A 26,900-nucleotide genomic window follows, 5' to 3' on the forward strand; every position below is an offset into this window, starting at 1 on the left:
TTGGCTGCAGAACTGGTCTGCAGCAAGGTTAAGTCCAGCCTCAATGTGTCACTAACAGGGTTTCAACCACCCTATGGAAAGTCATTCAAAGAAAATCAGTTTTTATATGTAGCACTGCTTGGTTCTGGCAGTGGAGTATTCCAGGTTTAAAAAAAAACAAATGGCTTTAAATAAAAAAATGTTTAATGTAGCTTGAGTTTAATTAAAAATAGATAATGAAGAAACACTAATATATTGGTCATTGGTATTTGCTAGATAATGCCAACATTTAGTAATTTTTTCTGGTGGGAGCAGTGGGTTTGTTTTGCCTTCAGCTCACGCCTTTGGGACAGAGGCAGAGGTATGAGCAAATCCTTGTAAAAAGTGCTATATTTCATTTAGAAGAAAAAATTGCAATGTTTCTCCTATTTGTTGTGAGGGGCCTGTGTACAATGAAGATTGGCATTGTGAGCCATTCAGGAGCAGGAGGTGGAGCTTCCTTCGTTCCCGAGTGACTCATTATAAGAGGCCTCCGGGGAGCGTGGCAAACAGGAGCAGGCAAACAGGGTCACAGCAGTTTGTGCAGCAGTTTGCACAGCCAGGGCAAGCAGGCAAGGTTGCAGGTTCCTGCTAGTCAGGTGAGGTGTTTTCATTGGTTGCTTGATTTCAGGCTTTCTCCTAGTAATGGTTTTTACCCGGTCAAAATCTGTGGCTGGTACAAATGTATGTGACCCAGTGGAGCCCTTCAAAAAGGATGCATCTGTAGAGACCCATTCCTGTGTGGAGTGTTTGAGCTTATCAGTGGCTTCAGGGGGTGTTGTGGAGGAGGCCTGCCTACGGTGTGAACAGATGAACGACCTCCTTTCACTGGTGGCCAAGCTTAGGGAGGAAGTTGAAAGATTAAGGAATATCAGGGATAGTGAAAGGGAAATAGACTGGTGGAGTTCAGCCCTCACATCTTTAAGGGGGGCCCACCAAGAGTCAGAGGACTCCTATGCCTCTCACTCCCAGGCAATAGAGGGGCACCTGGTAGATGAAGGGGAGTGGAAATGCATCCCTGCTCAGGGACGTAATAACAAAAATCCCTCCTGCCCCCCACCCCCTAGCCAGGTGCCACTTCAGAATAGGTATGAGGACCTGGACCTAGAGAGACAGCCAGATGGTTTAGAAGAAAATGATCTGCCCACTGAGCCTCCCAATTATGACTCATCTGAAAAACGGATTGCCACCTCTAACATCAAGAAGAAAAAGGTAATCGTAGTGGGTGATTTCCTTTTGAGGGGAACAGAGGGCCCTGTATGTCGACCAGACCCATCCCACAGGGAAGTCTGCTGCTTCCCTGGGGCTTGGGTACAAAATATCACTGAGAGACTTCCCAAGCTGATTCAGTCCTCTGATTATTACCCACTGCTAATACTCCAGGCTGGCAGTGATGAAATTGAAAGGAGGAGTGTCAAGGCGCTTAAAAGGGAGTTTAGGGCACTGGGTCAAGTGGTTGATAGGTCAGGTACACAGGTAGTATTCTGCTCAGTCCCTTTGGTGGCAGGAAAAAAACGATGAAAGAAATAGGAGAACTCACATCATTAACAAGTGGCTCAAAGGTTGGTGTCATCAGCAAAATTTCAGATTCTTTGATCATGGGGCAACTTTTACAGCACCTGCTCTACTGGAATCAGACGGGATACATCTCTCTGTTAAGGGCAGAAGGTTTTTAGCTCATGACCTGGCAGACCTTGTTGAGAGCTCTTTAAACTAGGTCTGAAGGGGGAAGGGGATGCATCTGGGCTGTCTGGAAGCAGGCCCAAGGATGGCAAGACTATGTTAGGGGAGAAATCAGTGGCCCAGCTGAGGTACATGCATACCAATGCACGCAGCATGGGTAACAAAGAGGAAGAGCTGGAGGCCATGGTGCAACAGCAGAACTCTGATATAGTCGCCATCACAGAAACATGGTGGGATGACTCACATTGTTGGAGCACTGCACTAGATGGCTACAGGCTCTTCAGAAGAGACAGAAAAGGGAGAAGAGGTGGAGGGGTGGCCCTTTATATTAGGGAAGTTTTGGATGTCATAGGTATTGAAACTAATGACGACAAAGTTGAGTCCCTATGGATAAGAATTAAGGGGAAGGCCAACAAGGCTGATATTCTACTGGGAGTCTGCTATCGTCCACCCAACCAGGAAGAAGAGGTGGACAGCTTGTTCTATAAGCAACTGAACAATGTTTCAGGATCATCAGCGCTTGTTCTTGTAGATGACTTCAACCTACCAGACATCTGCTGGGAACTTAATATAGCAGAAAAACAGCAGTCTAAAAAGTTTTTAGAGTGTGTGGAGGATAACTTTTTGTCACAACTGGTGGACCAGCTCACCAGGGGAGGGACTATGTTGGACCTGTTGTTCACAAATAGAGATGGACTGGTGGGTGATGTGGAGGTTGGAGGCTGCTTGGGGCACAGTGATCATGAAATTATAGAATTCTCAGTAACTGGTGAAATGAAGAGGAATATCAATAAGATCCCTACATTGGACTTCCAGAGGGCAGAATTTGGCCTATTTAAGAGACTTATTTAGTGAGTTCCTTGGGAAACAGCTCTTGAAAACAAAGGAGTCAAGGGGAGATGGGCAAGCTTCAAAGCAGAGATCTTGAGGGCACAAGAACAGACTGTCCCTGTGTGCCGAAAGATGAGTCAACGAGGCAAACGGCCAGTCTGGATGAGCGATGGGGTTTTGAAAGAACTTAGAAATACAAAAAAGATGTATCATCTTTTTAAGGGGGGACTGATTTCTCAGGAAGTATTTAAGGGAGCTGCTAGGGCATGTAGAAAAAAAATAGGGAAGCCAAAGCTCAGTTTGAACTTAACTTGGTAACTTCTGTTAAAAATAATAATAAATTTTTTTTTTACAAATATATTAATTGTAAAAGGAAGTGTATAACCAACCTCTCTTCCTTATTGGATGAGGCAGGCAACTTAGTAACAAAAGATGAGGAAAAGGCGGAAATGCTTAATGCCTTCTTCGCCTCAGTCTTTAGTGATAAGACAGATTGTCCTCAAGCAACTGTCCTCAGGGATGGGTAGGTGGTACCAGGGAGCAAAATGGTCCTCTTGTTATCCGAGAAGAGGCAGTCAGAGAACTGCTGGGGCACCTGGATATTTATAAATCATTGGGACCAGATGGGATCCACCCTAGGGTGATGAGAGAGCTGGCAGATGAGCTTGAGAAGTCTGTCTCCATCATTTATGAAGAGTCGTGGCTCACTGGTGAGGTTCCAGATGACTGGAAGCTAGCCAATGTGACACCCGTTTACAAAAAAGGTAGGAAGGAGGATCCTGGTAAATACAGGCCAGCTAGCCTGACCTCATTACCAGGTAAGATAATGGAACAGTTCATACTGAGTGCTATCGCACAGCACTTACAGGATGGCCAGGGTATCAGACCCAGTCAGCATGGGTTTACAAAGGGTAGGTCATGTCTGACCAACCTGGTCTCCTTCTGTGACCAGGTGACCCGCCTGGTGGATACAGGAAAGGCTGTGGATGCTGTCTATTTGGACTTCAGCAAGGCCTTTGACTCTGTCTCCCACAACATACTGCTGGAAAAGCTGGCAGCCCACGGTTTGGACAGCAGCACTCTTCGCTGGGTTAGGAACTGGCTGGATGGCCAGGCCCAGAGAATGGTGGTGAATGGTGCTGCATCCAGCTGGTGGCCAGTCACCAGTGGTGTCCCTCAGGGGTCTGTGCTGGGGCCAGTTCTGTTCAATATTTTTATCGACGACATAGATGAGGGCATCGAGTTCTTCATTAGTAAATTTGCAGACGACGCTAAGCTGGGAGCTTGTGTTGATCTATTGGAAGGAAGGAGGGCTCTGCAGAGAGACTTGGATCGGTTGGATGGATGGGCAGAGTCCAACAGCATGAAGTTTAATAAGTCTAAGTGCCAAGTCCTGCATTTTGGCCACAAAAATCCCCTACAACGATACAAGCTGGGGACAGTGTGGCTGGACAGTGCTCAGGCAGAAAGGGACCTGGGGGTGCTGGTCGACAGCCGGTTGAATATGAGCCAGCAATGTGCCTTGGTGGCCAAGAAAGCCAATGGCATCCTGGCCTGCATTAGGAATTGTGTGACCAGCAGAAGTAGGGAGGTCATTCTTCCCCTTTACTCGGCACTGGTGAGACCGCATCTTGAGTGCTGTGTCCAGTTCTGGGCCCCTCAGTCTAGGAAGGATGTTGAGATGCTTGAGCGCGTCCAGAGGAGGGCAACAAGGTTGGTGAGGGGCTTGGAACACAAGGCCTATGAGCAACATTTGAAGGAACTGGGGTTGTTTAGCCTGGAGAAGAGGAGAATTAGAGGTGACCTTATTGTTCTCTACAACTTCGTGAAAGGGAGGTTGTAGACAGTTGGGGGTCGGTCTCTTTCACCAGGCAGCAACTGACAGAACAAGAGGACACAGTCTCAAGCTACATCAGGGAAGATACAGGTTGGATATTAGGAAAAAAATTTTCAATGAAAGAATAATAAATTACTGGAATTGTCTTCCCAGGGAGGTGGCAGAATCACCATCTCTGGATGTGTTTAAAAAAAAGACTGGACATGGCACTTGGTGCTATAGTCTAGCTGATGGATGTGTTTAAAAAAAAAGACTGGACATGGCACTTGGTGCTATAGTCTAGCTGAGGTGTTAAGGCGTAGGTTGGACTTGATGATCTTAGAGGTCTCTTCCAGCCTCATTATTCTGTGATTCTGTGATTCTGTGATTCTGTGATTCTGTGAAGATAAAACTTTAAACAGAATTTTTGTATAATAGTATTAAGTCACAAAAGAGGGCAGCTATGCAGATTTCCTTTCAAAAATTCTGGAGCCCAGGGCTGTCTGTATTTTCTAAGCAGGAGCATAATGAAAGTGTTACAGGTGCTGATTTGAAAGTATTGCCAAATGAGCAACATAAAAACTGGTTTTTTGTACCACAAGTTAAGTGATAAAGCTCAGTCACCTCTTTTCCCATCATATACTTCAAACTCTCAGTCATGCAATGATGACCACAAAAGATGCATTGAAAGAACTGTTTGGATATCTGAGACATATTTAGGCTTCACTTTGCCAGAGTACTTTAAAATGTGCACAGCTTTTATACCCTTGAGTAATCTCCTACTAAAAAAATGTTTTTTAAATATTCTTGTTGATTCAGAGCCCAGGCTGGTAAGATTGTCTCAAGCATTTAAAATATCAAAACAATGTTACACTTGATTTTAGCTGTTGATCAGAAAATGTCAATTTCTTTTTAGTTCAATGGAGTTTTTTCTGCTTTTTCTGTACCTGTTTTTTTCTTACCAACAAAACCCTCTGCACCAAGTTCTGTTCTGTTTGCAATTAAGTGTGCTGCTTACACCAAAGTGAAAGTATTTAAATTGGGAACTAGGAAGAAAATCTAGGAAAATACGACTAGTCTATGCTTCTGAATCTTCATTGAATCCATCAATATTGTGAAATTAAAAGTTACAAATTCACTTTCCTCCTCTGTCTGGAATATCTATTTTTTAATACTGTTTAGACAGCATGAATGTGCCAAGAATAAGAACTTCCTTTCTCTGTCATGGTTTTGTAGGCATCTGAACTTGATTAGTCCAAAGATAAGACAAAATACTGATGTTTAGTACTGATGTTTCTATTCCTTTCAAATTTAGCCTTTTAAATAATTAATAGACAATAAATATAAATTATTGTAGTGATACAAAAGGGTTTCAAATTCATAAAGGCCTTCCCAAATAAAGTTAAACAAAGTATAACAGAATAATAGCCACAAAACAAGTATCTTAATGTTTCATGAGATGGAAAGTACTGGTTAGCTCACTTATCAAAATATTAAGATGTTTAGCCTATAAAATAATTCAGTGCAGTATGGTATCTAGCAGATGATGATTAAAATTTTAAAATGAAGTTAAATATTTATAAGTATAATGATGTTTCTAAGATGGTTTACTTATAATTTACAAGGAAAAAAAAGAAAACAATTTTCCAGAAGAAAAACCTGGAGGTTTCTTTTATAAAGTGTATATGTAGGATAAAGCGGAGTTAAATTGCCAGATTTGATAACAATTATTGAGATTGCTTGACTCCTAATAATAGATCATATTTATCATTAGCATGTTCATAGTTTTAAGTAAAGAAAGTTGATTTTGTTCCAGGTGCTTTCAGATGTAGGTAATGTAGGTAAATGTCTTCAAGTCTCGACAATGATGATTATCTGGGTTTGGGGGATGATGTTGTACGGTAATTGTAGTGTTGCCAACTAAAAGGCAGATAAAGCTAGATGCTGCTCTGCAAATAGTTTTGGGGAGTTCAAACAGTTATGCTAAATAATAAGTAACATGCTAAATTAGCACTACAGTTATGCTAAATAATGATCATTTTTATTAGTAATGGTCACTCACAGATAATGAGTGACCATTGCCTGTTTCTTAATAAAGATTAATCCAGGAGCCATTCATGGAGATGATTACCATTGAGCAGGTGTCTTATGCAATTCCAGGGCACAGATTGCATTTTGAGAACCAACATTTTCTGATGTGATATTGACTGGAGTAGGGGAAGAGGGCAGTGGCAAAAGTTGTATATGATCTCTAACAGCACTCTTTCTGCAAGCTGAAACGCATATCAATATTCTAATTTCCAAGTGTATGTATTTTCATGTCTAAGGCCAAATTTAACAATTTAATTTTATTTCTTTAATGAGAGTAAAGAATGTGTGAAGAACAGAAGAGAGAGGAGACAAAAATCCTGTGCTTGAAAAGCTAAAATAGTTTCAGAAGTTGCACAAGATTCTACAAGTGTCTAAACTTAGAATTTGCAATTTTTTTTTTCTGTCATTCAAGTGCAAACATTATTTTATCTATTTTTATTACTTTTCAGTAAGAGAAAGAACAAAAAGAATTCTTTATGAATTTGAGCATTATTTGCCAGGTTTATGGTTCATTACATGAAAATCACTAGTAGTCAAAACTTTTATAAGAATAGGTTTGAATATTATAAAGACTCTGCAGCATTGTAGATTTATGTATTTGCTGTATTTTCCATTTCCCACACAACAGTTTTAACTGTGGAAACAAGAAAATTATCTACCCTTTCAAAAAGGCTAGAGATTCATATAAAGCTGCATTCTCATTTTTTCTCTTCTGATATTAACTTGCAGAGCAAAATCAGTATAAATTAGATATCACCAACAGGCAAAATTGGAACATTTTTCCAACTACTCACTTTAAAAAAGAACTCTGAGCTTAAACATGAGGACAAAATTTAACATAACTGTTTCGTTTCTGTTGGAGAACAGTGTTTTCCATCATCAAAATAGCTTCAAGGACTGCATTTTACACTGTCTTATCTTACTGCTCATCGGGATAGCTAAAAAATGAATAAAAATGAAAATAAAAATATATTTTCTGAATCAAAAGTCCTAAAACAGATTATATACTTAGATAGCTTATTGAAGAAACTATCAAAAATATTGTTTTAGGAGGAGCTGTGATTTTGCTTTTCCAGTTTAAAATTGCGATTAAATAAATACAGAAAAAGCACCTCTTGTAATTACATCTGGTATATTTTATGTTTTTCTGATTGAATATTCATGGCATATGCTGCTGTATATTTGAACACAGCTGAATGTTTCAAACAAAATATTGTTGGCTTGTTTTATTATAGTCAGAAATACTAGTGCAAAGTTGTACTGAGTTGGTGAGTGATTAGCTAGGAATAACAATTACACCATCATCCTGAAACGTGGTTCTGTCTGGCTAAAGTGAAAGCAATAACAAACAAACCTTTCCCTCTACCTTCAGGCTGAGTATTGAGGGCTTCATCTCCTAGTACAATATGCAAGAAATTACAATACAAAATATTTACTACAGCAGTGGGAACTAACAACCCATATGCAGCTGCACAGCCTTGCATTGCTCCAGTGCTTCATGGAGATAATGACAATATTCTTTCCTTGTTTTCTTCTTTAACATTTAAACTGACTTTTGGGTTACAGTCCTCTATTAAAATTAAGACAAGGTTCTGTTCTGATGTGGCAGATGTTATGATGTTAACTTCAGAAGAATTTTGTTCATGTACATCAGCAGACTGTATAAGCTAGCACTCATTGATAGTCACTGCATGGGTCAGTACCTTTTAAAGGAAGATTTGATCACACAAGGTTATCCATAGAAGAATTTGAGACTTTCGCTATTATAGTTTTCCTCGAGGCAAAACTCAACCAGATGTTATCTTTCTGAATTCTCCATTATGTATTAAACCCTTGTACTTTTTTAGTATTCGTTATCCTAGTTCTTCTTCCATGTCTGTAATAAGCAAAACATCTGTTTCTTCTTGTTCAATCAAAGTGCCTAACTCAAGAGTCCTACTTTTAAATTAATGTCATTTAAATAGAAAACCTAAAAAGAGAGAATGCATTTCATTAAGATATTTAATTTGCATATGAAACCATATTTTCCAGAACTCAGTAGGGAATTTGTGGTGGCAGCAATATGTATTTCTTTTTTTTTTTTCTCTCAACTTGCATACCAAAAAAGAGTAAGAAGAAAATGAATGCAAATAAATATATGTATCAGCTCAGATAAGGAAATTAAACTGCAGTGAGAAACCATCATTGTGCATTTGGTATGTAGGCCATCCTAAACTTTTCCAGCTGAAAATTCTTTTATTGTAAGGAGACATGATCTACTCTTATTAAAGAGTCTTGGTTTACAGAAAGATCTCAGCAAGCAAAAATAGTCCTTATATACATGAGGCTTGTAATAAAATACTGCAACAGAAACAGGTCATGCAGCTATATATATATATATATAATATATCATATATCCCAATAATAATTTAATTCCTGACACAAATGATTGTGTCATTTATAAAAGAAGGTTAATACTACTGCTGCTAATACACATAAATAAAAAATCAGATTAAAACAGTGGCAGAGATAAAAGGTGCTTTTAGTTTTTTGACTGGGGAGCAAAATTCCATAATACTCGCCATTCTGTAAAAATGGTGAGTATTTGCTGAGTTCTAATGAGCAATCCTCATTAGTATTCATCAGTAAACTCCACAGGAAAAAATGTACCAGTAAGTTTTCTAAACAAACATAAAATTGTACAAGAATTTTTGAGACAACTTTGAGCCAGAGCAGTTGGGAATATTACTGTCATACTGCAAAGCTCCATGAGGATGGTTAATACCTTTAGCTAAGTAAACAGCCTTAATTTATGATTATTTTGTATCTATGCACTGAAGAGTTCATAAAACAGAAACAGTGTCATCTTTCAGGGACTGACAGGAATGATGCCAACTTGTAGGGGCAGATATTTTTAATACAGTCAAAACAACTTTACTTCTCCAATCATTCTTCTAGCAAGCAGCTTACAGACAGCAATGTGTCCCTTTAGTATATCTTGCTAAATGCTGTGCACACAGAGAGAATGCATGAAATCACCTTTGCTCTTAACCTGCAGCTCTTCTCATGTTCTCATTTCCCAATCTGCTCAGGAGGAGCACCTGCTCTGCTCATCCACCTTCCCTCCACCTGGTTTTTGCCTTGAGTCATTGTAATGTTCAGTTTCTCAGCATGCTGCTGGTGAGCTTGGGGGGTTTTCCCTTCACTGCACATGGGAACAGCACAGTACAAACACAAAATACAAAAGTACAGATTAAAATAACTGAAGTATTTTGCATCTCATCCCATATTTAACTTAAAAAATCTTTTCTCATTAGTACTTTCAGTTCATTCTCTTATGAAGGAGTATCCTCAAGAGATGAGGATGGTGAGCTTAGCCTTATTATATGAAATACAGTGAATTTCCAATTTCATAGCACAATCATCTGTCTTTAGCTCCATCAGTTGTCATGCTTGGTTCTCTCACTCCCAGTCCTCAATAGGTCAAGGGGAGAAAATAGGACTGAGAAGTTCATGAAGTTTTGAAATGTTCAAAGACCTTCTGAATAGTTCAAAGACAGGGAGATCATGTACCAGTTACAGTCACAAGCAAAACAGACTCAGCTTGTGAAAATTAATTTAATTCATTGCCGATTAAAATAGATCTAGGTAGTGAGAAACAAAGGCAATCATTAAAACAACACCTTTCTTCCTCCTTCTTCTTGAAGCTCACCTTCCTCAGTCACAACTCTTCTACATCTTGTTCCTGAGCAGCACAGGAGGGGATGCAGGGGTAAGACCAGGATTCTGCTGCTCCTGCTTTCTTGAGCTGTTCCTCTGCTCTGGTGGCCAGAGCCCTTCCCTTCCCTCCTTGCTCTCTCTCCCCCTGGGAGCTGGCAGGGCCGTTTCTGCCCTCACCTCTCCCTGCCTGGGGCTGAGGGGCTTGGTTCTGCTCAGCTGTGCACAACTTCTTGTCTCATATACTGCTGTGTCTTGGTTTCTGCAATATCCCCCTTTCCAGAGAGTGTTTTAGATATACCTCATTTTGTGATGAACAGCTCATGCCACTGCTTTTTCTCCCCTTGTTTTAATAGCCAGTGTTTAATTTTTGTCCAGGAGTCTCTAGTCGTTTTTATTCAGTTCAAGGTAATACTGAATGCCTCGATAAAAATATAAAATAGATTTTTTTTAATATTAGGTCATCTCAAGCTGGAAAATTGGGGTTTTAAGTATGTTCTGATAAGCTTCAGCTGTAGTAGCACATGCTGTAACAATTTTGGTTTGGAAGTCTATATAAAATTGTGTATTTTTCTTTCTTAGTTTATTATCAGTGAAAATTAATTTTATCTGGTTTATAATTCTATGTTTTTCAGTTTCTTCTTTTTCAAATGTAATGAAAATAGAGAAAGAGTTTACAAACAAAAAGAAAAATTGTGGATATTCTCAGTTCAGTCAGAGAGAAAAAGAGAAAGATTTCTGCCAGGCTAAGCCTGGGAAAAAGTCCAAGAGGAATGTAAACAATCTATTATCTTGCTTTCCATTCATATTGTTTATAGATATGTTCTACCACACTGACCTAAGTCCAGTGTACCAATCAGGTGAAATGTTTTTACTTTAAGACCAATGGAATTAATGTTCATGATGCTCTCTGGAAAAGAGAGAAGTGCTTTTGAATAAATTCTCATTTTGCCTTCTGAAATCATGTGAGTTATTTCTCCCGTTCCTGGCTCAACAGCATCAAAAAATTCCCTCACATGTGGTATATTAAGTTTTTCATCTGTTCTTACTCTAGATTGAATAAGCCTACAAGCTTTAGTAGTAACATTTCTTACTGATACATTTCCAAGAGGCTTTTGCCACTTTAGTTCATACTAATGAATTTTCTGAGAATATTATGAGAAGAGCACCCTATTTTATTTCACACCTTGATCTCATATTTTAAACAAAGATGTGAAAACACTAGGAAAAAAATGTTCATCAAATTTTTGGTATATCTCTTTGCTGTGACTATTGTTCGTCATTCATAGAAGATAACATTCTTTTGAATATTTTGAAAAGTTATGTTGCATTATACTTCTGCTGACATTTTGCTTTCCACTTAATTTTAGAAACAGCATATTACATTGCATTGTGCTTTATTTTGGTAAATGACATTTTGCTAAGGTGACTTTATCTAGGTATAGAAAATACTGCTTGCAAGAGATGCCATAACTTGCAGCTTGCTTCTACTACAGCATTTGCTACTCACTTGCTGACCCAGCATAACCTGTCTGCACGGAAATGAGTAGAACAAACCAGCACCCTTTGGCGGTTCTTAATGTGCCAGGCAAACTGGCTTTCTGCCAGCTGTTGGAGACAATATTAGAAGTATATAAATTCTGTGGGTTTTAAAAGATCTGAATGAATGAACAATTCCATCTGCTTCACTGTTTCCAGTATTTGGAGGATGGTGCTCCCATGAGATTTTGGGGTTTTTAGACATTTGCTGAAATAAATGCTTTCTACTGGTTTTGAAGTTCTGTGATAATGTCTTCCTCTGTCCTCCTCTTCTCTGAGTAGCCCTACATCCCAATTAGCTGTGAATTCACCACCTATGTGAGCCTTTTCCACTCCTCTTTTTCTTTTCCCTTTTCTTGGAAATATCTAAAACTATATATATCTAACATGAGCATAATGTGCCCTTTGGCACTGTTGCTCACTATAGTTAAATGGATGAATCAATATCTTTCCCTTCTAAGTTTAATCATAGAAACAATTAAGACATTCTTTATTAGTAAAATGCAGAATATGGCCTTTTGATAAGAAAGGTGAGTGATAACATCTGTAGTTAGATACTATTATGCCTGTGAGCATGGGCACTTCAGTAGTTCCAAGACTTGTATTTATGATATAATGTGGATTTCTTTGTAATTGTCGCTTTAATAACAATACCTCATTACCCCACTAAAATTATTTCATTTCTGCAGTAACCCTTATTAAACCTTATATAATGAGCCTGGGAAAGAGACACACAAAACACTCAGAGGCAATAAATTTTGGAGTAAGTAAAATGTTGCAATGTGTTTTTTTGTTCTTCACAGGCTCTGGTCTCAATGATGGGCAGTGGCATGAAGTTCGATTCCTGGCTAAGGAAAATTTTGCTGTCCTCACTATTGATGGTGATGAAGCTTCAGCTGTTCGAACTAACAGCCCTCTACAAGTCAAGACGGGAGAAAAATATTTCTTTGGAGGTAAAAAAAATATCAAAACAGATACTTGTCTAAAGTCTTTTAATGGCTATAACAGGTGAAATGGAGTTCAGGATGTAATTTATTTGTGTGTATCTTATTATGGGGTAAAAGCCTAGGTGTACAATACTAAACTTAATGACACTTTTAATCTAACTTGGAATGGTTTCTCAGATCTCTGAACATTTCAGAGAAAGGGGACTCTTGATCGTTTAAACAAAAGGCACCAAGTGGAGGAATAAACTTAACTTTTTAAGTTTGAAATCCTGAAGAGGAAAAAAAATAAGTCATTGTTCAGGACAGGTCCTGATTTTTTTGCTGATTTTTAAAGCACTGTCATGATTGTGGATAATTGAGAAGCTCTCATAGGTCAAAGCCTTAGACTGTTTAGTTTTTGTTTTTTTTTTTTTGTTGACAGTCCATATGATAAAAAAAGAGTGCTTAAAAATTGTGCCTTTGATATTTATTGTGATGGTCGTCTACATTAACATTATGAAAATCAAAAAAGGCCACCAAAACTCTTGAATTTTTAAAACTGACATTTAAATTTCTATATTAAAAAGTGTCTTTGTGTGTCAAAAATATTTTTGATCAAAAAAATGCAGGTGGCACTTTTGAAGTGTGCCACACGTTTGAGGTTGAACATGAATTCTTCATACAGAGAACATAAACTTTAAAAGCAGAATTTATCAGTGTTAAGAACTGATTTCTTTAAAACTTACAAGGTGCATGTCTAATAAAAATAAAATATAAATGTGATACTATAAATAGCCATAACATTACCCAAGGAATGGAAAATTTAGTGTTACATGAAGTACTCTAAATAGAAAGGGAAAACAGTAATTCCAAGGTTGTTTGCATTTTGTTGTTATCAAATTAAAGGTCTGTCACAAGAGTTAAATTTCCTATTGCTGTAACATGCCTATTTTCCAATATCTGTAATTCTGCTAATACTGTATTTTTAGCCTATTGTCTCAAATAAGAGTTCTAGTATAGCCAGTTTCCACATGCTAAAATGTGAAAATTATTTTGTTGTCAAAACACAGTATGTTCAATTTGTCAGAACAATCTGTGACATTCTAATTAAATGAAGTTATTAAGACACATAGGAGACAATGAGAAGAAATGCTGTACATAATACATCCAGTGTTAAATTCTGTTAATTTTGATAGGTAAAATCCCCAGATCACTATTACATTTCTGGAGAGACCTTGACTGATTTCTTCTGAAATGTCTTTTACCTATATTTCTCTGTCTTTGAGGGATAGATTGTCAAGTTTCTCCAGGTAGCTTTTATACCCTTTCTCAGTCAAAAGTGGGGTTGATATGTTGTCATTTCAGTTGGACTATGAAATTTACCTGATTTGTCATTGTTGACCTGTACTTTATAATTCCACCATTCTTCTATAAAAAACAAGCATGCATGCAGATACTGTTCTAGTGGGATATGGAAGTCAATCATGAATTCCCTGAAGTCTCATTCCCACATCTGTTCATGCAAATACATAGTCCTATTACACAAACTATGGGGTGTTTGTTTTTCCTTAGTATCTTTTGTTCTCTGAAAGGTCTTCTAGATGTATGTCAAAAGAACAGTGGTGTCCTAACCTTCATGTCCCAAGTTTATTTCAAAATCTGCATTTGCAACACTTTACTTACTCACATAAACTATCAGAAGCTGTGAATCTGAGGAAGCTTAACTTATAGAACCTATTTATAATATTATGTTCCCACATTAATATTTCTATATAAATGTATGCTATTTATTTATGTATATATAAATAATATATTAAAGACTGCAACTTAAAGACAGTCTTTTGGATGCATGTTACAAACTTAATCTTTATATTCATGACCTGCATCTTATAAGGCAAAGGTGGTTTTGTTCTCTTTCCTCCAAATGTACATGTTCCTCCTTACTTGTGTTTAGAAGCACTTCAAGTCATGGCTTTAAACAAATAACATTTGCAAGAGGATGTAGAGAAAGGAGAATAGAGGGGAACCTCAAAAATTTGGGCCAGGTGGTAATTAAAGATATTTTCATTAATTTCCTTAGGAATAAGTACAGATAAGAAAGCATCAAACACTTCTTTGCTGCAAATACACATAGTTGTTTAGGAAGTTATAACTTCTTGAATTTAGAGGGCAGTAGCCATCTGCACAATGTTAGATGGCTAGCAGAAATAATTATCAATTCTTTGGTGATGTTTGCATTGTGAAAATGAATCTAGATTTATTTGCTAAAGAATTGAATATGATAATTACAGCTACTTATACTGTTAAACTTTTATATTATGAAATATAAACATATATAACAGATGCAGAAGTTAAATTATGAGATTCAAAGATAGCAGTGTTATGATATTCATCCAATCCCACTGCTAAATTTTTTGACCTTTCAGAATCCTGAGTAAACTCAGCCCTTTGAATTTGTGTTTGGAGAGGCTGTACAGCATTTCTAGCATGCTCTGAACACTCTTTGATGGTTTACTTCATCTTTGAAGGAGCTACTATATGTTTGCAAGTGTTTTGTTCTCCAAACTTTCCCTTTCTCTGATTCCAGAATAAGTGAGCCTTCTTATTTTCCTGTTTCCTGATGTCAATACAACAAATGTATATGATAAGCAATGTTATTGTCTTTGCTGAAGAAAAGATTTAGAAGTTGCATTTCAGCACTGCAGTGCAATATTTTCTCAAAAATGCTTGTCAATGACCAAAAGAGCCAAATTTTTACAACACATGCAGTAACATTTGAATAAAGGAGATGTGGAAATCAGAATATTTTGTGACTTCTGCTTGTAGAACTAGCTTTTCTAGTTTTGAAAAAATAGAAAAATACTTTGTACATTTACTAGTAAGTAAATGATAAGAGTATTATTCATTTCTCTGTCAGAGAATATAATGTTCAGTACTGTTAAAATCTTTTTTTCACCTTGCTTTGTGCTGCTCCAGTGCCATCTCCCAGGAATACTGAGATACTCCCAAAGGAGAGGCAGTAGTGTTGTTTTATTCAAGCCTAAAGAGTAAGGGGAAGCTGTGTAAGATGAGCCATTTCTGTAGATTGTGTGAATGTGGGAGGGTGGGTGCTAATTGCCTATTACCCTTCTGTATAACTTATTTTCTGCCCACTGGTTTTATTTTCCTTGTTTTTCTTCTCTTGAATTTGTGTTTTTGGAAAGAAGTGAACTTTCCTTCCCTACTAAGCTCTAGAGAATGATGTTTCTTTGTTGTTTCCAATTATCTGCATAAAACAAAGAAACAGACCAGAGGAAATGAATCACGGACTGAGAATGAGTCCATTAACCTCATTTGCACTGTTGGACATAAAGGGCTTTTGTGAAGCATCCTAAGCTTTCACCAGACCACCTAATAGCTTCCTGATGTCCATAGGATATATTTGATTAGAGACATGATTTTGACTTGTTTCTATGGCATTTCTTTTTAATTGTGTCTGCTTTTTCTCTCCTTTTCACTGGCTCAAGGATGGGAGAGTTTTTAGTATGAATGCTATATTTTCATTGAGATCAGAAGTATGCTGTGAGCATCAGTCAATCCACTCTGTGCTGCTTTTTCTAACAAGCAAAGATGAAGGGAATATGCAGTAATTTTCCTATGGGATACCAGTCTGAGGTTTATAGAAAGTCCTCCCTTTCTCTGCAAAACACATGAAGTCTTGTTCCTGGAGTAGAATTTGTTTTGAAAAGTTGTGTTGGTCTAAAAGTCCATAAAATCAGAGGTGATGGAAGGAGGAGGGAATTTTAAGATAAAAATTACCTTCCTGTGTTTCACATTTCCTGTACTCTTCTGTGAATGTTTTCTTCTTTGTGTGATGTGTCTAAATTTTTCATCAAGTTACCGACTGTTATTATTGTGTGGGTTGTTTTGATTAAAAGCCATTATAGTCATGGCCATACTTCCTAGGTAGTGTCACTGGCACTTAAAAAGCATCTGAAGTATCACAATTGCAAATATTATCAGATAGGAAGGGGTCATTTTGGCTGTTTTTTTTTTTTTTTTGGCGGAGGGTGGCATATTTCTGTAGCTCAAATTCAAATTTGTTCAGCAAAACCAAAGTTGAGTTTTTAAGTGTCACAACAAATAAATGAGACCCAGCTAATGGCAAATCATGTTATCTGTTACCTAAAAACTAAAAAAGTCCCAGCTGACTTCATTTCTGCAAGTCTGAGAGTTCTCATATAAAAATAAGTAACAATGTTTGGTTGAATTTGTATTTTTGCTGATCTTTTCTGCAGATTTTTTGTATTTCAGGGTTTCAGTTTTGCTGCCCATTTGCTGTTTGTGGTGGTTTGGATTTTCTTTTGCATGTATGACCACAAGACAGGATGCTCAAATTTGCATTTCTTGTGGAAAAATTCTTGAGTGTGTTTTGAAATCTTTCTTCTCATGATCATAACTCTACTGTAAACTCAAATACAAATCCATGAGGAGAACACAGAGAAAATTTCAGGTAACTCAGGGTATAATGTGATTTTTGTGTGTCTTCAACATTCATCTTCAGGTATTCTCCCAAGTCAGACCTACGAAATAATGGTAAACACATGGAATGGAAATAAAATGATTGGAATAGGTCATATATTTTAACAGCCCTCATACCTTGGATTGTTAAATCTGGAATGTTTATAAGTCAATACATAAGCAAAGAATGCTGATATGCAAAATTTATAAACATAAGCAAAGAAAGGAAGTGCTCGTAGCAAGTAAAAAAAGCAAATTAGATGGCAGGCAATTATAAACCTCTCTCTGGTATTTAGTACGTGATTTAAATTCTTTTTTATTTCATCATTTCACTTGTACTATGAATGAGGAAACACAACTGAATTCACATTCTCTTTATACTACTGACAGAGCTGAAGGGAGTCAATCATCATTTCCCATTAACTCTTTAAGATTTATGCTTTTTTCATAATGTTTAAAGTTTTGTTTACTTCATTCAGATAATTTGAAGGTTAGAAAGAAGAGACAAAGTAAAATAATGGTGACTTTCTGTGATTAATTTTCAGTAATGTCAATATGCTAGTCCACCAACACATTTTATACAACAGCACAAGCAGAAATACTGAAGATAGATTGATGTCCTGAAGAAAAGCAGGTGCAGGCAGCTGGTACAATGTGCAAGAAAATAAAAGATGAAATGCATGGTAATGGCAGTTTAGGAATGTATGTATGGAGGCATGAGTCTTGCTGGAAGAACTTCAGCTTTTGAGTAAAGGTCTATTAAATATGAGAAATGTCTATCCACTGAAATATAAATGGATGAAGTCTTGAAAAGTGCTCTCCTTGTTACAACATAAATCTCTTGTTAAGCTGAAGATTATAGCCACAGAATATATATCTAGAAGTTTCTCAAAAAATAAAGCATAGGAACTTAATCTCTTTTACTTTATTTTCTTCGAAGCACTAAAGCAAATGTTTGTGTGCAGCAGAAAAGAGAACATCAAAATTTTCAATACATTTTCTTTACTCTTACTGTCATTTACAACCAAGAAAGGATAAGGAATGAGGAAGAATATATACCATAGAAAGTAAACCTGCATGGACAGGGGAAGGAGAAAATTGACTTTATGGAGCTCTATTGTCTCTAACTCTGTGAGTATATTATTTATTTCCTTTTTCACTAAGTATAGTAGTCAGACTGTTCCCTGAGTCTTAGTCTGAAGCAAATTGTTCCAGTCTCTGAATATCCCAGAATATTAAAATAAAAATAGGGGAAATTCCCGATCTAGTGCAGGTCTTGACTCCAAACAGAAAGGAAAAGGGCTTGTAAAAATTATCCACACTTCTTCTAAAGGAAACACTTTTGGAGAAGGAAATTTCTGTTGAAGACCCAGAAGAAAGGTACTGGAGACAAACTCAAAAGTGAAAATTATACATGTATTCTATATAGCTCTCCTTTATTGGCTTTATTAGGTCAAGTAATAAGGTTTTTGGTACCAGTAAGTGAAAAAAAATACTGATAGGAGGGGAAGGGCAGGCATTTCAAGAAGCAGTGAAAGTTGGTAGGATTGTTAACCAGTACTAATCATTAGTCAGTACTGATTAGAGCTCTGTGGTTTTAGAACACTTAAAACAATGTAGTCTATTGATGGCATTAGGAATCAGATGTCTGTATGCGTGTCATGAATTGTGATGTAAAAAATAAACACATATGCTTTTCTGTTGTGTGAAAATAATCATACATCTAAGTAGTGGAGAATGCAAATTAATATTGGAATAACACTTCTACCAACTTTATCTATTTCTCAAGGATATCCTGGCTAGGTTTATGCATGTGCTTATTGTCCACAGCACAATTCAACACATCTACACAGGAAAAAAAATAATAGAAATGAGAAAAGGTAAATTCCTGGCGCCATCAATAAGCCATACTGTTCTCAGAGTCATTCCTTTCTTTGGGGATTGACTTACTGATGCTCCTCAATGGATTTTCCATAGCAAAATCTGTGATATTCCACTTTAAAATCATAGGATCATAGAATCACAGAATGGCTTGGATTGGATGAGAAGATCAATGTAGTTCCAACCCCTGTGTCCTGAGCAGTGGTATGTTCCACCAGACCAGATTGCTGAGAGTCCCATCCAACCTGACCTTAAACACTTCCAGGGATAGGGCATCCACAACTTTTTTGGGCAATCTGTTGTAGTGTCTCACCACCCTCATAGTAAGGAAATTCTTTCTAATATCTGATCTAAACCTGCTGTCTTTCAGTTTGAAGCAATTTCTCCTCTTCCTTGTAAAGGATCCCTCTCCATATTCCTTGTAGGCTCCCTTCTGTAGGCTTCCTTCTGTAGGCTCCCTTCCTTGTAGGCTCCCTACTGTAAAGCCACAATCAGGTCACCTGTAAGTAATTAGGTCACTTTCAGCCTTCTATTTCCAGGCTGAAAAATCTGGTTCTCTCAGCCTTTCTTCATGTGAGAAGTGGTCAATCCCTCTGATCACCTTGGTGACTTCCCTTTTTTTCTCCCACACCTCTAAACATAAGACAAATTTTCAGTCACAATTCAATGTTTTAAGTATGTAAATGAGCACTTGTTAATATTGTAAACAACCTTAGGCAAAAAGTTGCCTAAATGCCATTGATTCTGATGATATTCAGACAACTGACTCACTTTTCAGAGAAATCTACTTATCTAGATGATTGTGAAAATTAGTACCTTTTGAAATCTGATTTAATGAGTCATAAATGCGTAACAGAAAGAAAACCAGATATCACCAAATGTAGTGTTTCTGAAAGTGGGAGAGAGAACAAAAATATGTTATTTAGAAAAAGGCCTGCCTGACTCATATGGTCTGAGTGGAGAATGGTTCTCAGCACTGATTGTAAATTTTGTCACATATATGAAACCTGATTGGAGCTCCAATTATAATTACTATCTGCTGCTTCTACTATATAAGCAAGTTGCAGGTAGCCCTTTGTGTCTAGGGCTGCCAATTAAATCCTTGCATGCCTGCAGTCCCAGGTTGTTATCACCTTCTACTGAAGACAACAAATCTCATAATATAAAAGTGGCAGTCTACAGCTCTAACAAGAACACTTATTAGTGATGCTTTTGTAAATCATGAAGCAGATTTTAAAGGCTTATATCTTCCGAAGAAAGAACTTTATTGAATCTCACAGTCAGTGGTGTAGAGCTGATTTATCTGCATAAATTGGCAAAATGGAACCATGAAGCTGAAAGAGAAGGTTTAAAGACTTTTTTTTTTTTTTTTTCATTTACCAGCTAAGCACTGAACTTACCTGTATAGTACTTTGCAGCAGGAAGTACCAAGTTGGAGATGCGCAAATCTCCAGCGTGGATTGCTGATGGCAACTGGCTTACTTCCCAGTTTGCATTAAATTACCTTGTAAGTGTCAAAGTATGTCTGCTTTGAGTTTAATTTAGGGTGGAGAAGTTTTGATAATGCAGTACTGAATATTTAATATTGATGTTTCCTTTTAGGAGGGAGTTGTTTTTAAACCAGCAAATTGATAGACAATTTTGGGTTATTAAGTCATGTCACAGACGTTGCCATTTGGTTTATTCACTGAATGACCACAATATTTCAATCTTCTTTTTTTTCTTTTTTTTTTTTTGGGGGGGGGGGATTGTTTGTTTTTGTTTTTTTTTTTTTTTCCTTAAGACAGAGCAATTTCTCTGAGATAGAACTAGCATAAATACTAACCATGAAATATAGACTTTTCAGAGATGATGGTCACTGTCAAGGTTATATTACAAAATGGAGAAAAGAGAAACTAGATTTGTTTCCATGGCAATAAAGAATACCCTTAGTTTCTTTGAGTTCATTTCCCATCATACAAAATGCATACATAACTCTACTGAGAGTCTTGAGAAGTGATTTTACAGACTTTTTCCCTCTGGAGTGAGACCTGCATGCTTATCATTTGATCTAGTCCAACAAACCCAAGTGAGATTAGATGCTGTGGCTAGTAATATACAATGACTGGAAATCCTTTGGTAAGCAAACTTCTATTTATCAATAAAAACACATCAAATGGTGGTGCTATGTGTAGCAGAGTGCATGATATTTTTTTACATGTGTATGAAGTATTTTGCTTTAATCTACAACAGCAAAAATACTCTCTAGAGGGCACTAAGGATATTTCCTTGTGAATCTTTTTCCAAGTAGATGATGCCTCAAACAGAAGCAAGCTTTAGTGGTGCTTGAATATGCTTCATCTACTCTTCACACCTAATTTTTATTATTCTTACTGACCAGACTTCCCAAAACACTTTCCGTACTTGACATTTTTCAGGCAGTTTTTTGAAAGCCAATTTTTATATTTGATTCTGTAAGTTTGGATATTTCTGTAGAGCTTCAGAGTAAATGATTTTTTTTGTAATTACTTAGGCCTTTTGTGGTTTAACTTACATCATAATAAAATGGAGTAGAATTTTGGAATAAGATGTTTAGATCCCATATTCTAAAGATTTTCATTCTTAGGAACAGGTTGCACAGAGTCGACCCTCTTGCATTTTTTTATACTCTCTTATTTATGCTCATTGTCTTTGCAATTCGTGTTCCCCATTGACTTGGTAAGAGCTTTTTCATGTCGATTTTTTTTTTGATTGCACAATCACTATTGCCCCTTATTAAGAACTTGGCTGAAGTACAGGGGAAAATACAACTGTAAAGGAAGAGCCTTTTATTATTTGAATGTCTTAAAAATCATGGAGTGAGTAAACAGTACTCATGCTGATAATGACTCAGTTATTCTGGAGATGCTTGATGAAAAATCTTGAGGTAGCACAAAAATAGAATACTGCATATCTTGATGCATGTTGAAGAAAGGTCACTGAGGAATTATACAACTGGAATAATAAATGAAGTTTAAATCTTTCTGAGAATAGTGGGCCTCTTTTTTGTCAGTTATATATTCCTATTTCATTTTCAAAGAGATTTTATTATATTTATGATCTCAACAAAAGTCAGATAGGACAGGTCTTTATAAATGCAGTGAGTGATCTTTTCAAGAATCCTACAAATATTAGCAAAAAGACTATAGTCATATCTCTTGTTAATGGCCAGAAATATAAAAATATCAAAATCACCTATTATTTGGTAAAGTGGAATTCTTTGTTTAGTCAAAAATTACTTCAGGAAAAAAATCCTGGATGTCATACAAGCATGTGAAATTTGAAGAGTTTTGTGTTTGTCTCTGTTCCATGCTTGAACCTGTAGTAGGCAAGTACTTACTAGATTATGCCATATGAAAGGTCTTTTTAGCTTTTCACTGATGACTTACAGAGTTATATTCAGGCACTGTAGAGGACACTCAAAAAATTGATTTGGTTTGCATACATATCTCATATAATTAATACTGTGGCATCTGAATGACCCAATAATTCTCAAAAGTCACATTTGATTGAGAAAGCAGAAAAGTACTGCAACCAAGGATCTCCATGGAAATTTTGCAGTAAAGCTTTCCTTAACTGGGTCAAAGAAGTTTGCCATTATTTTAATATCTTTTGAAAGTATTCATTATAATACTTCTATTGCAAATATATTAGCTGTTACTGTAGATTGCTTTCTATTCTTTAGCTGAGTGTATTTGAGAAAGGCTCTGTCTAATGAATGTATTCTCAGCACATCATTTCAGTGAGACAGCTATCCAAGTCATTGTATTTCTCCTTTTAGATTTGTTTTCAGAATCAAGAACAAAATGTGTTCACTCTGATGGAATTTCAGGACTAACTCAGATTTTACTGAGATGAAAAAAGGGTAATCCTTTGAAGAGGGCGATACCAACATTCTTAAGGAAATTTGTTTCATCCATTGTCTTTTTTATTATTTGGAGTGTGACATACACAGCATTCTTCCTTACCCATAATTTTTCATGAAACTGTTCTGAAACTAGTCTCATTTAAAAAATTCACTCAATTTTCTGCCTTGCTATTTCAGGAGATGCAAGGGTAGGAAGAATCTCATTATTAGCAGTTTCAGAAACAGCCTTAAAGTTTACTGCTCTACAGATCACAATGATTGGGAGTCACATTTCTAATCCTATTGATCTGCAGTTTCATTAACTTTCAGCATCTCAGAATCTTGCAAACTGTATGGAAGATGTTCTTGTTGTGAAATAAATAGAAGTATTTTGTTGTCATCATAAGCTTAAGACAGTTTCCAAAATTCATTGCTTATAATGAAAATAAAAGAGGAATTCTACAAAGTGCATGGAACATTAAAAAAAATTAATTAGGAATTATATTGTTATATTGTAAACCCTATATTGTAGGGTTTACACTAAAAATATGTATTGGAAAGAAAAAAAACGTGCAATTTAAAAAAGAGTTGCATGAGCATATCCCATTCCCTTTTCCTGCATCCCATTTTCAGACCCACTGGAGGTGAATGCTTTAGTCTGCATGAACTTTATGATGGTATTTTAGTTTTCTGCTTCAGTCAAAATTTTTGTTCTTCATTAATGCATCCTACTACTCTTAAATATGTTGTGTTACAGTGAAGCACCATTTATAATTTTAAAATTACTATATTCCATCATTCAAATTCAAATTTCTTAAACTTCTTCTTTAACATAGTGGAATCGCTTTGCATTTATTATCTCTGGTGAAAAATTGTTATTCTTGTCTTAATTGATAGTAAGTGTTTATTTAACTTTTAAGATAACTAATTTTTTCTGGCCTCAATTGAAAATTGAAAGACAAATGCGGATTTCCCTCTTATGCTCTTAAAAATCTACCCCAGTGGAAATAAAGCTGTAGAGATTTGGAGAGGGTTCAATATATCGCAGCATGGCTGTGTGTGACCCTTAGCAAGCTATTTAATATCTGCTGTTCAATTCAGCTACCTACAAAATTACATTAAAAGTACTAATTTGAGGGTGACTAATTAAAAATTTACTGTGGACAATACAATTGACTCTAATTGTATTACTAATGTATTACTTAACCATGAATATTCAAGTACTAGTTATTTACTCCTACAAATAATTATTAAAAGTTCATTTTAAGCCCCAGTGACTATATACTTATTGAAATGGTTTATGTTTTTTTATCAGTTTTGAAATTTGAGCTTTTGTCAAAGTAATACTGCATTAAAAAAGGAGAAGTTCTATAAAAAAAGCATACTGTTTGAAAAGTTAGTTTTGTTTGTTAGATTTAGAAAGACATTTAATGTTATTTGTCCCATTTTAGAAAGCTTATGTGCTTTCCAAACATAATGGATTGCAAATGACACACAGGTATATACACGTATGTATACAAACATGAATGTGTATGTGTATCTATATATCTATCTATAGATAGACAGATATGAATATGTGTATGTGATATGGGTATAAAAGCATCATACTTTGATTTCCAGATGAGTTGGAGATGAGTTAGTTACAAAAAAAGACCCAGTTATCTAAAGGACGATATGATGTCACTTATGGGTGAAACTAAAACAGAATGAACAGAATTGCTAATATAAGTTCAGTTTGTGAAGTGAAAATAAGTTACTTATTTACTTACTGATAAAATTCAGAATTAATTAATATAATGAGTAACTAAAATAATTTTATCATCTCCTTTATGAATAATTTGCTGATTTTTTTCTCCAAGGAAAACAGTTGTTGCATACATGTCTTCTGATAAATTACTTAGGGTTCCACTTAAATAAATTACAATCTGAGAGACTTATTACTAGACTTCTTTAAAGGGTATTTGTGAGTCAGTTTAGATTTATGACACAATGCAAATCAAATTTTTAGTTATTGTTATTGATACTAGTGTTATTAAAAATTAATCATCTTATGCACAAGGGATAAAGATGACAAATCCAGGAACATGCTTTGAAGATGCACTGAAATTAATATTCTTGAAAGAATAATGTGACTGAATCTTCTTGCTTATTAGTATGTTTTTGACAAGCAGTACAGAGATTATTGAAGAAGATTTGTATTAATAAAATATCTAATAATATAAAAAGAGTTCTGTGTTCAAGACTGAAATAATTTTATGTAAACATAAAATAGAATGAATTTTTTTTTACTAATAGACAATGACAACTTTGTTTTAAACTGAGAGAAGGTTAATTTTTTTAACCTAAGTGAATAAAAGAATAGAAAATAGATACTTTATAATTTCCTGACAGTTTCTTCTTTCTCCTAAATAGCAGTTGTATACAGAGAGAGTAATAGGAATATACTTCAGTATTTTATTTGCATTATTTCACAACCTATGAAGGCAGATTAAGAAAAACAAAGCTTATATTTTTTCTAAGGGTTTTTGTGTATGGAGTTATGTATTTTCATATCTCAAAATCATGTTTGCAAATTGATTGATGGCGGTATTAACAGCCATGAAGGACTTCAAATGTGCTGTATTGTGTATCTGTTTCAGAAATGAAACAGATTTAACCTTAGCAGTTGCCAAGGGACACACCTTTATTTTACCGTGAGGCTTCATCATCTACTCATGCTGCCAAATTTCATAGAATCATTGCCAAAATATGAGAGATACATGATGAAGTAATGTTTGGGAGAAGAAAATAAGCATGTAATACTTAAAATTTCACTTTGAATTATATGAAAACTTAAAGTTTTAAAATGTTCACTCTTGCAGCATAATAGAAATTTCATTAAATTGCTTAAAGCTTACTAAAAAATGCTTAGCTCTCTGATCAGAACACTGTCTAGATTGTAAAATAGAATAAATACTGTGGAAATAAATTATAACTTTTTTATGTAGTCTTACCAAGTCAGTATGAGCAAATTCTGTGTTTATAGGAACAGTATGATTGAGGGGATACACACTACTTTCTGTTGTCCTCCAACTTCATGATAATGCCAGGATAAGACATTTTTATGGAGTGATTAGACGGCCAGTTTGTTTTTATTATTTTACTGCATACTATATATTTGCATTTCTTTTAAATAAAATTGTTATCTTATGTGAGACCTGAAGTCTGAAAGATAAAAATTATTTCAATCCTTAATCAGTCTTCATTTCAATCTGTCTTGAAAGCTGAAGGAAAAATTACTCAAAATATTTTGTGTTATGTGAAGGAAGTTGATCTCTGCAGATGCTAGTACAGTATGTTTGTGCACATCTGAAATATAGATGACAAAGAGTATGGACACATCCCATTTGGGGGTAGATAAGATAATCAAGGCTGTCAGTGGTAAGTTGTTCATAATTTCCAGTGAAATCAGAGGTGGTGTCCAGGGTACCTGGAAATGGTGCCATACCATTACTCATTTGGCAGCTGTCTATAGTATGGTTTGAATAATGATGAGTTAGATGAGTCCTTTTTCAGAGTCATTTTTCAAGCAATTCAGACATCTTTTTCTCTCTTATATCTAAGCATGGATAGTATGTGCTTATTAACCTACATCTTCTAATTTCTTCCCCTTCATTATCTGGATTAATCTGTTTCTAGAAACAAATTTTAATTAATGGAAATGCATTTTTGAGAATGTATTTTTAGCTCTTATTCTGCCTCTGCACAGTATCATGCTTTTTTACCTGGGGCTGGTTACAAGACCCTGAATTCCTTAATCAGAATCCTTTTTACTCTTCTTCTTCTTACTTGCCTTCCCTCCCCATGATTTTCGACTCCATCCTCCTCCCCTGTTTCCCAACGTGCTGCTCAGTATCGCTCAATCAACGTGAAGAGATGAATTACTTCCTTGGCAAGAAGAGAGCATGAAGCCTGAGCACAGTGCACTCTAATTTGTCTTGTGTCAGAATGTAAAGCAGGCTCCATCACCCAGGCTGCCAGGCGAGGGTGAGGGATGGTGCCTCTGATAGGTTTA

General features: G+C 36.0%; 1 protein-coding gene across 2 annotated transcripts in view; it reads left to right on the forward strand.

Annotated features, from left to right (window-relative positions):
• Positions 1-26,900, forward strand: part of CNTNAP2 (contactin associated protein 2) — a 1,020,441-nt gene that overhangs the window by 558,877 nt on the left and 434,664 nt on the right. For both annotated transcript variants that reach the window (XM_068202989.1, XM_068202997.1), the window contains one exon: positions 12,478-12,627. In XM_068202989.1, coding sequence (XP_068059090.1) covers positions 12,478-12,627 — 150 coding nt within the window. The remainder of the gene's footprint in view (positions 1-12,477; positions 12,628-26,900) is intronic.

This window comes from Anomalospiza imberbis, chromosome 1 (assembly GCF_031753505.1).
Source record: "Anomalospiza imberbis isolate Cuckoo-Finch-1a 21T00152 chromosome 1, ASM3175350v1, whole genome shotgun sequence".
NCBI classification, from domain to species: Eukaryota; Metazoa; Chordata; class Aves; order Passeriformes; family Viduidae; genus Anomalospiza; species Anomalospiza imberbis.